Source organism: Rhea pennata, chromosome 9, assembly GCF_028389875.1.
Source record: "Rhea pennata isolate bPtePen1 chromosome 9, bPtePen1.pri, whole genome shotgun sequence".
Classification (NCBI taxonomy): Eukaryota; Metazoa; Chordata; class Aves; order Rheiformes; family Rheidae; genus Rhea; species Rhea pennata.
The window spans coordinates 20,492,526-20,505,430 of NC_084671.1; the positions used below are offsets into that span (position 1 = coordinate 20,492,526).

The window sequence follows — 12,905 nt, forward strand, 5'->3', positions numbered from 1 at the left end:
TCTGAATAAATCGACTATTGTATGAAATGGTCTTAAGATATTTCAAAAAACAATGTCTGTATTCTGTATTCCAAGGTGTAACTTTTGCTGTGTTAATAACATCTTCTGTATTAATTAAGCTTTAACTAACACCTAGAAGAGTACTTGCCTTTATGTGGAGCTGTGCCTTGACCAGATTTCAGATAAAAATAAGAACAACCATTAGGCACATATTAAAGGTGTATTACACAAACTGGAATGTCATAAATTTTCTTCCCTCAGTTTTACACAGAACAATGGCACAGCAGCAAATAACCCAGTCCTCTGTTCAGCAGTGATCAAATTTATAAGCATTTTCAGTTTACGTAACATCACAACATCCATACCTTCATATATTTAAATAATTAGGTAAAAAGGCCCCCAGAATAACCATTTTTTTCTATAGCCAAGTTCTCTGTATATACATCAAAACTTTAAAGATACAAACAAAACATTATACAGGATTTATAAATGTTTAAAAACTTGAGGCTTCAAAATCATGGTTTCCCAAAAAGACTTAGGAAAACCCATAGACTGACAAGGTAGCTGAAAAAAATAGAAAAAAAGGAGACAGAGACAAGTTTGCTGCCGTAACATTTTACTAAACTTGTCAGTCATAATGGTGGTGTTATCAGAAGTAACAGTTTAAGCTGCAAATGAGGAATGGTGGTTTTCTGTGTGGATCTCAAGTGTTGAGACAGGTGATTCAAGTATTTCCTATTTGATCCAAGCTCACTGTAGCAAAGTGGTGCAGAAAAAGAATTATTTTACATTTTTTCCATACATTCGGTCAATGTCCGCCTGATAGTATGCTGTAAGCTCTTTGCGTTTTAGTTTGAATGCATCTGTCACTAGACCAGTCTCAGGGGTCCAAGGATCAGGGCTCAAACGAATTTTAACTGGTATTTCAAATTTCTCCAGATTAGCTGTAAAAACAAACATTTTTAATAAAAGATTTAAAATGTAATATTTTTTCATAAATAACCATAAAGAGGAGGAACTATTCTCTCACACAGAAAGGTACATGACGTGAACAAAGAAGTGCTCCTTAAACACCCCCCATGCACACGCAGTTTGCTCCAAAAACCTCAGTGTGGCTGCAAGCAGAAACACAGAATTTATCAGCAACCACTCTCCAGTTTCCACAGAAACACTGAAATAAGCACCAGATGTTTGGATATTTGTGCTGCTCCCTAACATTAAAAATGCCTCAGTGTGTAGAGACGACTTCCTCAGAATATGAGCTGTCATGTCAGTGTTACAATATTCATCTTCTGAATAAAAAGTCATTAATATCCCTACTATCTACGCTGCAAAAACATTTTTTGCATTTTTTTTCCTGTTAGTCCTAAAAAGTTCAAGAATAGAAAGTTCATATAGTATCCATTTCCCTTACTGAAATGACCCACAGGTCCACATGTTATATATTTAGCACAGAACAGTATTTAATTGCAAGAGTTTCTGCTACAGTTTCAGACATAATAGAAGAAAAATAACTCTTAAGAAAATCAATCATCAGATGCTCTAAATTAGAGAAAAAGTCTATTTTCAGATTAACTGCAAAAAATTTCCACAGATTGATAATTATACTTTGCAATGTGACATGTTCGGATTTCTTCCTGCTTATCTTATTCCCCTTGACACTACATCAATTCCACTCAAAATGGTTATATTCACCTTTTCTCGAGCAATTTTAAGACTGTGATTTCACTTCAAAGTGTGAAAAATCATTTAATTTAGTTATACAAAGTTACTCAGCTAATGAATATTAAGGGCTGAGGCCTTAGGGCCATGTTTCAGTTGCACGGTCATAAGTTTGGCAAGTTTCCCATCCACTCACCCTTGAACCCGTGCCACATCTCCCCCATGCCAGTGCAACTGTTTGTGAGACTGCTTTAAAACCCGTAATATCAGGTTTTTCCAAAAAGATCATTTTGGTGGTTTGGTTTATAGTGTAGAAAATATACAAAGAATTACTTCAGCAAAACCTCAGCGCTGATAAACAAAGCAAGTTTTATAGCAGGATAAATGTAAAATCAAACTACACCTTAATGCACTGGTCTACTTTGTAACAGTGAATGAGGCCGTGTCACAGAAAGAGCAATCACAGATAAAGCTCCTTTCCCACTCACCAACAGTTTGCTGCTACAATGATGTCCTCCATAAAGAGGAAGATGGTGCAAATACAATAGCATTTATAGCCTTGCAAAAGCAAGATTAAGGATTTGTCAGCATGGACACATTATGAAAGAAGCTAAAGAGCAAGTTTTAACATGGTACCTACTCCGTACTAACTTCCTCTGAGGATGTTTGCTCACACTAGTAACAGCTTCTTAAATTGTACAAAGGTAATCTTAATGAAAAAGAAATTAGTCCTACTTGGAAAATCAGCATAAGGAACAACTGTTTCAGAGGCCATTGCTTATAGGTTAATTTAAAGCTATGTCCTCATTTTTAACTAAATCATTTTTTTTCCCTCATGCACAGTTCTAATTCACTTCAGATAGCATCTGGAAAATAACATGACATGTACAAAGAAATTAACAGACAGCTTTGCACAGCATCCTCTTTTAGGTATGTGCCAAACACATGCAACTCTACCAGCAAAAGGGACTCCCAATTGTTAGCTGAACCATCAAATCACTTTTTTGTGTGTGCACACACACAGTGAAGTAAAATGGACTAGTGATGTGTGGCAAAAAAAATATCTGCCAGTGTTAGGGTAAGAACACACTCCTTGTAAGAGTATGTTCCAGTAACAGAAGTCTGCAAACACACTAACCAAGGAGTTTAAGATATTCACAGGTAACCTGGAGAAGTGCTGAGAATTAACAAGACAAAGACTGTTAGAAGTATAAAATTATGTAGGGTAGTAAAGATGAGAATAAATTATGCAGAGCTGCATAAGGACCTTCTGACATTGAGCTACTGCAAAATAAAACACCAGAACATATTCAATGCAGACAAATGTAAAAGAGAATGAATATAACAAAATAAATAAATAAATAAATAAATATCCACAATGACCATTCAAGAAACATCTTGTGGTCATAACTGACAGCAATATGAAAAAAAGCTCAGCGCTTAGTAATGGTCAAAAGCAAAAAACAAGGCAGAAATTACTACAAAAAAATGCCACTGCGTAATTCTGCACTAGAATAGCTAAATAGACTATGACCAACTAACCTGAAAAACAAAACAACTGAGGTGGAAGTAAACAGACACTGAAAAAAAAAAAATCATGACTGCCACTGTGACTGTTCACTGTCCCTTCTAATACAAGAACTCAGGAGAATCAACTTTAACAGGCAGCTGGATTAAAACAAACAAGACTCATTTCTTTATGTTACCACAGTTGAGCTGTGCAAGTCTCTCACAAGATGCTACGGTAACTGATACACAATATTTAGATAACTTTAAAATGTGACTAGCACAGTTAATAGAAGAAAAAGTCTACCACAAATTAAGTGTGAAGACACTACTTTCAGCTTAGGAAGCCCGTAAGATACCAGTCACTGGAGGCTAGGAGTGCTGTGTCGCAGACTTACTTCAATGGCGTATGCAAAGGTACACAGCATGTGCACAGCACCCATGGCATCCTCAGGTTACTGGCAGATACATCATGGATCTAGACATGACCCAGATTCCTCCAGCCCAGAAGCTGGAGGCCAAGAAGATACTACAGGAAATCTTAAAGAACACCAGAAACTTGGTTTTTAGGGACCTGAACTGAGCTGAGTATGTTTGCCCTTTTCTTACAATTTTCCCTCAATTAGTGGCCGCAGTGCAGGGGGCAGAGGATTTTAAAGGCTATGTGGGCCAAAAGGGCTGACCCTGTGCTCTGATCCACATGTTTTTGGTTTTTTATAAGAAAAATCACTTCATATATATATTCTGTGAATGCATAATGAAATAGATACTCCTAAGGGTATATTTTAGAGCATATCCTTATTTGTTTCATACACATTACTCTCCACAAGGCAAATATTAACTACCAGGCTACTCACCTGCCATGGCAGCCTCAGCTAGCACCTTCAGTACCTCTTTTTCCATCTCAGGACTGTTACAGATCTCTTCCCAGGTTCCTTTAAATCCTTTCTTTCGAGCTAGTTCTGCAAGCTCCTTTTGATTTGGCACAACAAATCCAATGACATAAGAATGGAAACTGAGAAGTATAATATACTTTAGTATGAATTTTGTAAAGTTAACAAGACCTCAGAAATCACATTTGAAATTGGAGGGTATGCATTTCATACAGAGGTATTGCTCTTTAGCAGCTGGCTTTTGTTCACCTGATAAATCTCTCCAAAATCTCTCACAGAAATTACTTTTGCCTGCTTAAAAGTAGAAAGAGAAGTTACTTACCTTAAAACAACTGGTTTGCTTCAAGGTGTGCTGTCCATATGCATATTCCACTGTGCCTCATGCTCAAAGCTTTGGGGAAGCAGTACCCATACGATGTCAATGCGCCCTGCCTCTCCTCATGTTTTGCATCCTCATTGGTATGGAGACTGGTGTGCGGCTTCCCTACCTCAGTTTCCTCTCAACTGCAGAATTCAGTTACTGTAGAGGAGTAGAGGACTGCAGTGAAGAGGTGTTGGACAGCACGTTGTGGAATGAGCATATGTACAACACATCTTAAAGAACATCCATTTCTGTAAGGTAAACAACTTCTCTTTCTCCTTCAAGTGATTGTCCATATGCTCATTCAACTGTTGGCAATCTTTTTCTGATATGCCAGAACATATGAAGGTGTGATCTCAAAGCCATCGTAAAACCCTGAAATTCACCCTGAAACAAATATTCAAAATTTGGGAGATGGTATAAAGTTTAGGAGAAACGTGAACAGAACCTCACATGGAAGCTCTACACATACTAACAACACATATCACAGAAGAAGTGCTGAAAGGGATCTCAGATGATAACCTAATTCATTTACCTGCCCTGAAGCTGGATTTACTATATCTAACAGGTGTTTTTCTGATGTTGTTAAACATCAGACAAAGGATAACGCCGATGCTTTGTTACTCTTACCACTGAGTGGCTGTTCCTCACGGCTGTCCTCACGCTTCCTTTCTGCAATTTAAGTCAGTTGAATTTTCATATAGCTAATAATCAGAGGGTGACGAAGATTATTTTCACTTATTCTTTAAGGTTTCCAATATGATTTTAAAATACTAACTCCAGATACTCCCTAGGTTACTAACACTGAAATTTTTCTCTTTGTCATCTCTTAATTTTAACAGTCATCTGACAGCATCTTTTTGGTGAAGACTGCCAAAAGCCCATTACAAATACAGGCTTCCTTCACATCACCCGTTCAGAAGCTTGGCCACTTGTCTAACTCCAAACCTTTCCTGGCCTTCCTCTTATTATTAATGCACTTACAGCAAGATGTCATATTAGCCTTAATATTGCTTACTACTTGTACCTCATCTTCTGTCTTTGCTTCTCTAATTTTTCTACAAACTCATGCTATATTCTGAAATGAATCCTTGCAACGTGGCCTCAGGTCTACTCCATATATCTTTCTTGGATATGTATTAAGGCATCCAGACTCTCCTTCTCCATACTTCTTGCTATACTGCCTTGGGCTTTTTGTTGTTTTTTTTTTTTAATACATTTCTGTTAAGTCTGGTCCTTATCAACTCTTCGTGAGCTTCCTGCTTCAAACTTCCTTGGTTTTTGCCCTATGTTTGCTCATTCCCGAAGTAACCAAACTCAGTTTCCTGACGTGATGCTTGAGACCATGTAAGCGTATCTTGGATAGGGCGAATACTAGCAATGTTGTGGGATCCTCCTTTGAAAAGAGATCTAATTATAAATCCTTTTCAGCAAACGTTTTCATCTTTATCTCACCAAGCACTTTGTCTGAAGCGGTCAATGAATAAAACTTCTGAAGTAGTGATGTTGCACACACACTTTTGCTTTCCTGCTTCTATGTTCAGCAGAGCTCTGCACCCCAAGATCTAAGGTCAAGTCACAGTTCTAACCTACTAGTAAAAGAGCAGTCTGCCCTCCTTGTGCTTTTGTTTGTGGGAGTTAAAACACCTAACATCTACAAATGAAGTACCCCTCCTGTGTATGAGATTCACTCAGGCAAAGTATAAGGAGAGACAGGATACAAGAAAGGTCATAGGCACTGCTAACCAAAAGTCTCTGAGCTCACATTGCTGAGGTAAATATATACCCACAATGAAACGTGCATATGGACAATCATTCAGAGAGTCTGTATTACACAGTTACTTGTACTGCATTATACACAGGAAAGTATTAAAGAAGAAATAAAGCAACTGCAGAGAAACAATCATTAATGTATTTGGACTCTGTTTTTATACTACCTTTAAAAATTGCTCATAGGTTTTCATATTTTTAAATAATACATGAGAAATATGACCATCAGAGTCCAGTACCTATCTGAGGAGCGAATTCTAGTATGCAAAAAGTCTTTCTGAATATTGGAATAATACCATTACACTTCTAAGACAACAAGACAAACTTGGCCAGGGCACTGTGTATATACCTGGCTGTATACACAGGACAAATCCTGCTCTGCTGGGTCTCCCTTCCACGTTTTTTGATCACATACTAGAGAAAAAAATCCCACACAGTTATAGCTCATTTTAAAGGTAGAATAAGTCAAAGAATAAATATAGCTTTTAAAAGTTTCCACAATGAAGAACACCTATCTGTCCTAATTTCTACTGCAAGATGATCAGAAGACTCTTTCCTCCCTTCATTTCTTCAGGCACTCAGCATATTATATACAGTACAAGTTAGCAGGATATCTGCAGCAACATGGAACCAGATTAGGCCACAAATCCATTATTCTGGTTTTCGAGAAGGAGCTTTGTAATCAGAAAGAAGTAGCTGACTTATTTTACCTTTTCAAGCTCTAAGCAGGCATATACTCCAAATATATGGAATCGATTGTGTAAGTACTATAACAGAACTTTTTTTATTTATATATATTATATATAGTATGTGTGTGTACAGATACATAAAAATGTATATATTTAAATCCTTTGTAAATGTTAAAGACATGTAACTCAAAGAACAACATTTAAAAAGTTTTTCTGCAGAGTAAAGCCATTAACAGAGCTAAATTCTCTTGCTTACTCACTCTGCATGCATACCCAGCTCTTGAAGAGCCAAATCATTTTCCTAGTTATGTTGAGAAGTGTATCAAAAAATAATAGCAGTACATTTCTGCTCCACTGATCGTATGACACAGTAAAGAGGTCAATAAAGAAACTACCATTAGCAAAAAACATGTTTCTAGTATACTGTAAATCTTATGTTGATATAGCAAGATTAACAAAAACTTGATAGTAGAATGAGAATTTTAATGCTAAAACAGCAGAAACCACCATTTGGAGCAACCTCTCTCTCCATTGCCTATACAGGATACTCAGAACAGATACGTAACTTCAGACACAAGGAGACAACTATCACTTAAAGGGGCAAAAACAAAAACAAATACAATGACAGTGTTCAGTGCATCTTCTGAAACTGTCAAAACTGTATACTTGCATGAGGACTACTGACAATTAAGATAAAACACAGAGAACCAGGTGAAAAAAAAAAGTTAATTTTCTACTTATTACTACTCCGGGCATTCTTTAAAGTTATTAAATAGGTGGGTTTTTGGCTACATTGTGAATCAGAACATTTCTGATCATTTGGAAGCTACAAAATGGCTTTCTAAACATTGTAATGACAGCATGAAACCAAGAATATCTGAAATATATTTCTACATTAAACTATTGTTACGTATATCTTACACATAGCAAGGCAGGAAATTCTAGAAATAAAAACTTATATATATGTTTGAGCCCTTGTATATCTCATATAGTATTACAGTCAGGAAATTGTAAGGACATTTGATTGCTGTTTATTAATTGTGTGTTCACATACTATTTACATAGTGTTTTATCTCAAGTTTCAACGCTTCTGCTGGTGTTCTGCAGGGGCTAGAAAAGAAAAATATTCTTAATATACAACCCAGCTTCTGGGCTGTTGAAAAATCTGAGTTTTTTTTTTTCCATTCCTCAAAAGTGCAGAAGTACTTCCTCAGAAGAGCAGACCATAGTTAAAAATGGCAAGGAACAAGGTGTGCTAGCACTTCTAAAGGTAGTATCATTCCTAAAGTGCTTGAGGGATGTCTTTATGAACACAATCAAAGATCAAATGTTCTTCAGATTGGGAAAAAAGGAATGAAAGAGATTCATTCTGAGCATTTTCTAAAAAACGAAGGAAAAACTGGGAAGGAAAAATAACTGGGAAGGAAAAATAAAAACATAGATTGTAGTTTTTCTCTTGATATAAAAAGTTATTTCATTATAAATAATTTGTCAACTGGTAAAAAACATCCCACATTAAGCAGTAAAATATTTTGTTTATTAGTTCAGTAGGACAGACAAAAGAATACAGCAATATCAAAATATCAGCTGCCTTACCTGCTTGCATATGCGCAAATATTATCTACCAGTGGAATATTCTTCAAAGCTGCTTCTACTTTGCCAAGAGAAACATATTCTCCTGCCTGGAGTTTTACAAGGTCTTTTTTACGATCTATTGACAAAAAAAAGATTTATATGTTAGTTATAGAACAGAAAAGCTAGAGACTTTGACTTCATCCTTTTCTGAAATGTATGTATAATTGCCAAAATCCATGTAAGCTGGATTGTGAATGCATCAAGCATATTTAATATCATATTCCAAAATCAATCCATCCCTTACCTAAACATGATCCACATTTTAATTACATGTATTTTCTGCCTTTAAGATTGCATCTTCTGTATGATAGTACTAGTATATCAATGGAATGTAGCTAGAATTATGTAAAAGCCAGTGTTCAGCTAGAAACATACATTTTGTGCTGTTTAGTTCAGATACTTAAGGCAGGAGACACAGCATCTGGTGACATTTTATTATTTATTCTTATGTTTAAATAGGGTTTTAAGAGCAGCTGTTCATCCATTACTTGAAACAGTCAAATTTGAAAATTAAGCCTGAATTACTTGAACTTATTGCTTTTTGGGGGCTATGTACAAACACAACCACAGGGCCTTATCCATCCAGCAGCTGGATTACTTCTCCTTTGCTCTAACACCTGTACGCTTCTTTGTGCAATCACATAAGGTGGTTTTGTAGCTGTCTTAACCATTCAACCAGCACAAGGCAGCTGCAATAGGCCCTAAGATCTGGCCCATAAAATAAAACAAGTAAGCTCAGTACTCACAGTTCTAGTTGCGGATCTATTTTCAAAAATAATGAGCACCCTGAATCACCCACAGAGTTCAAAAAAGGCACATGGTTAGGACACTTCTTTTTGTGCCTACAGATGTCAAACTATTAGGAGCTTAACATTGGCTCTTAATATAAATTATAAAATCAAATACAGTTTATCTAGCTCAAGTCAGCCTACATTTCTTAACTCTATAATTATTACTCAGTCTCACTATCAGAGCTGAGTCAATATTAAGACTGTCTTAAAAGAAAGTAATTAAAGGAATTATTTTAAAAAGCAACTTTGAAAAACACACAATTAAGATTACATTGTTAAGTTATCAGAATTTTCTTGGGAAGACATATGGCAGAGCTCTCAACTGCATGCCAGCGTATGCAGAGCTGTGGTTACTGACACTAGCAGGTCAGGAAAATGTGGGTGTGTGTGTATATTTTAAAATACAAAAAATAAATACATACACACACACACACATATATATTTTTACCTGAATTTGCCACAACTCACCAATAATTTTTAGACATCCATCTTGATGAAACTCTCCGATGTCTCCAGTATGGAGCCATCTCTGTCCATTCTCATCAACAATGAAATCTTTTCTGGTTCGTTCTTCGTTTTTATAATACCCCACAGTCACGTTTTGCCCTCCAATAAGAATCTCACCTCTAGGATATGGTTTATCAGTGTTGTAATATCCACCTAAAATACAGGTTTTATTAAGTTAATAAGAACAAAAATGTATTTCAAAGCCAAAATTTGTGTTATTTGTATTATTTAAACATAAAAATCACCCACTTTAGTAAGTCTTCTGCCAAAGGTACCACTTGAAAACACTACATAAATATTTTGATAAGAGCAAAGACAGATCCAGTCCCTTTCAGCATATGAATATAGATTTAACATGTGTGTTTACTAGTACTGAATTTCTTTCTCTCTCGTGCACACACAGATGTGTGCGCACATCTGTGCAATCTCTCTACCAGGATTAACATGCTGTATTCGTGTCATACAGCTGGAATAAAATGGATGATTTTACCTCATATTTTTAGGAAAAAACAATTTTGAAGTTTCACATTAGCCCCTAGACTCCTGTAATCATTATGTAGCTCCCCAATATATGAAAGCCTACAATAAGAAGAAACCATCTAAAGACACTTCAAACCTAAATAAACGTATTTTATCAAAAATCCAATAAGCTTCCATTCCATAGGCCATTATTTATTTATTTGATTCTTAATAATACTATGAAGACTATTTTGAAACTTTTTAATGGCAATGGGATGCAACATGCACACCCTGAAGTCGAAGCCTACTAAATCCAGCACCTCCAAAACACAACACGAGTCCTCACACCCTCTCCTACAAGAATGCTAATCTGGATCAGAATGGGAAGGATGCTGTTTACATGTACACAATATGCATATGCAATTACAATGCAACTTGAAAGAAATAATATAGCAAAAAAGTCATAATACTACCTACTCATAATGCCACTCACGTGTTGATAGCTTCTCCCTAAATATTTGTAAGCTTAAAAATAACTAAAGAATTGCTTTTATTCTTCCCCTCAAAAATCAAACCCATATAGGTAAAAATAAATTTAAAAGAAAAAAACTTTTAATTCGTACTACCGAAACACAGCAGAACAATCTTACTCTCTTCTGGAATAACAAAACAGAATTGGACCAGCATCTTTTTAATTATCTCCTCCCAAAGTGCTTGTATCAGTTTTCTGTCTTCAAATTTGAAGTTATCTAGATAACCCAGTCACTTCCTTTTCAATAAATAATAGAGGCCTTAGGCTTCCTGAAGTAAATCCTCCATCTACCTTAATATCAGCAAGCTGTTGCCTCCTGGGCCTGAGATGCATCACAAGCAGCAATTTTAATTTACACATTGGAAAGCCATGACTAGAGCAAAGCCTAACAGACAAACAGCTCTATGAAGTTCTTGCAAACACACTAAAATTTAACTGCGGACAGAAATTCTCACCTTCTTCCCAGTTCACTAATTTGATTTCACAGCAGATCAAAGGTGCTCCTACTCTCCCTGTAGTGTAGTCCCAAACTAGAATTCAAATATAAAAGCATTTTTAGAATAAATTTTACCAGAACTAGTCAGAAAAATCTTTGTCATGTATTTCATTTAGCAAAAATTAAATACTATTCATTTCTTCAGTTTAATTTTTACAACAGAACTTTCAAAATGACTAATGAATATATATCAAAGTAAGGCAGATTAAGTCCCTATCCTGTGAAGTTAGACTGCTGCCTTTGTGGATACCTCCAGTCATACCAGGACAAACAACACTGCTTTGACAATAAACTATGTGGATCACACTGCAGAAGCAGCATTACAACTTTAAATAGTTTTTGCTTGACTTTCTGAAGAAAATGATAAGCAACAATATTTCATAACAATACAGTGATTCTGTATTTTGGTTCACTATTCTGATATCTCAGTCTTATATTTTACTTTGCATGGAGAACAGAAAAAAATAAAAAGGAAACAGTTAACTGTTCTAACAGTACTAGGTAAAATAATTCTGTTCTACTAAGAGAAACATACAAAAATTAAGTTTCCCATTAACCAAAGAATAATGAAAACACCTCCAAGTGATCACAGCTCTGAGGTTCTAAAAGAATTCTCCTTATATAATCCAAAAATTAGCAGTGGGGCTAGATTTTAGGACTAGAACTGAATTAAAGGACAGAAAAAAAGACATCTTCAATTGTAAACAAAATCTGCTTTTATTTATACTGTAACACTGGAAGCAGTAGGGAGAAGAATGCTTCTTTAAAGGTAAGAATTTTCTATTCCACTACAGACGAAGGAAAATGTGTCTTACTTTCCTAATGTATACTAAAATATTATCAAATATATTCATCAAAATTAGGAATATTTTTTTCAATTCAGCAGGTAAGCACAATAATGCCAAAATCCCATTCGTATTATTATAAGTTTCTCTATCTCAAATGAGAACGTCTTATACGTAGATCACCAGATCTAGCACAATGTATCAAAATTAGCACTCCTATAGTTTTATAAATTTATGATTACAAGCACTTCTTGGGATTTCCCAATTATTTTGGTGACAAACAAAATGAACAGTCTATCAAAGATTATACAAGCAAAGCACTCAGCATAGATCACAGCACTCAGTAGCATGCATCAGCACCAACCATCAGTGATTGTTCCAGCTCCAGCTGACTCAGTTAGTCCATATCCCTGTCCTACAGGGCAACAGAAACAAATGTTCATAAATCGTTGAGTTGCTGCAGAGAGTGGAGCTCCTCCACAAAGCAGGATACGAATTTTTCCACCTAACAGCATTCGTACTTTACGGAAAATAAGGCTAAAAAAAAAAAAAAAAGAGAGAGAGAGAGAGAGAAGAGGATATATTTGTTGCTTAAAAACAAAACAAAATGACTAGCTAATTTTATATTTGAACTGAAAGTTTTCACCAGCTTCAGATAAAATTTATGACATTCATATGGAAGCTTTCAAAAACACAGGCACAGATTTCTATGTTCATTTCCACATTTTAATTTGAAGCTATGGAAACATTTTGAGAGGATATTTTCACGAAGACAGAAGTTAGTGATTTTCCCCTCAAAAATATTTGAAGCAAGCTGTA

At 35.6% G+C, this 12,905-nt stretch overlaps 1 protein-coding gene across 3 annotated transcripts in view; it reads right to left on the minus strand.

The window, feature by feature from the left end:
- Positions 1-599: 599 nt before the first annotated feature.
- Positions 600-12,905, minus strand: part of ACSL3 (acyl-CoA synthetase long chain family member 3) — a 52,254-nt gene continuing 39,948 nt past the window's right edge. Inside the window, exons 11-16 of one of the 3 annotated variants that reach the window (XM_062582845.1) lie at positions 12,451-12,623; positions 11,261-11,335; positions 9,776-9,967; positions 8,478-8,592; positions 4,026-4,183; positions 600-944 (exon numbers count right to left, since the gene is read on the minus strand). In XM_062582845.1, coding sequence (XP_062438829.1) covers positions 781-944; positions 4,026-4,183; positions 8,478-8,592; positions 9,776-9,967; positions 11,261-11,335; positions 12,451-12,623 — 877 coding nt within the window. In that variant the 3' untranslated portion in view covers positions 600-780. The other 2 variants (XM_062582848.1, XM_062582847.1) reach the window with 2 other exon arrangements.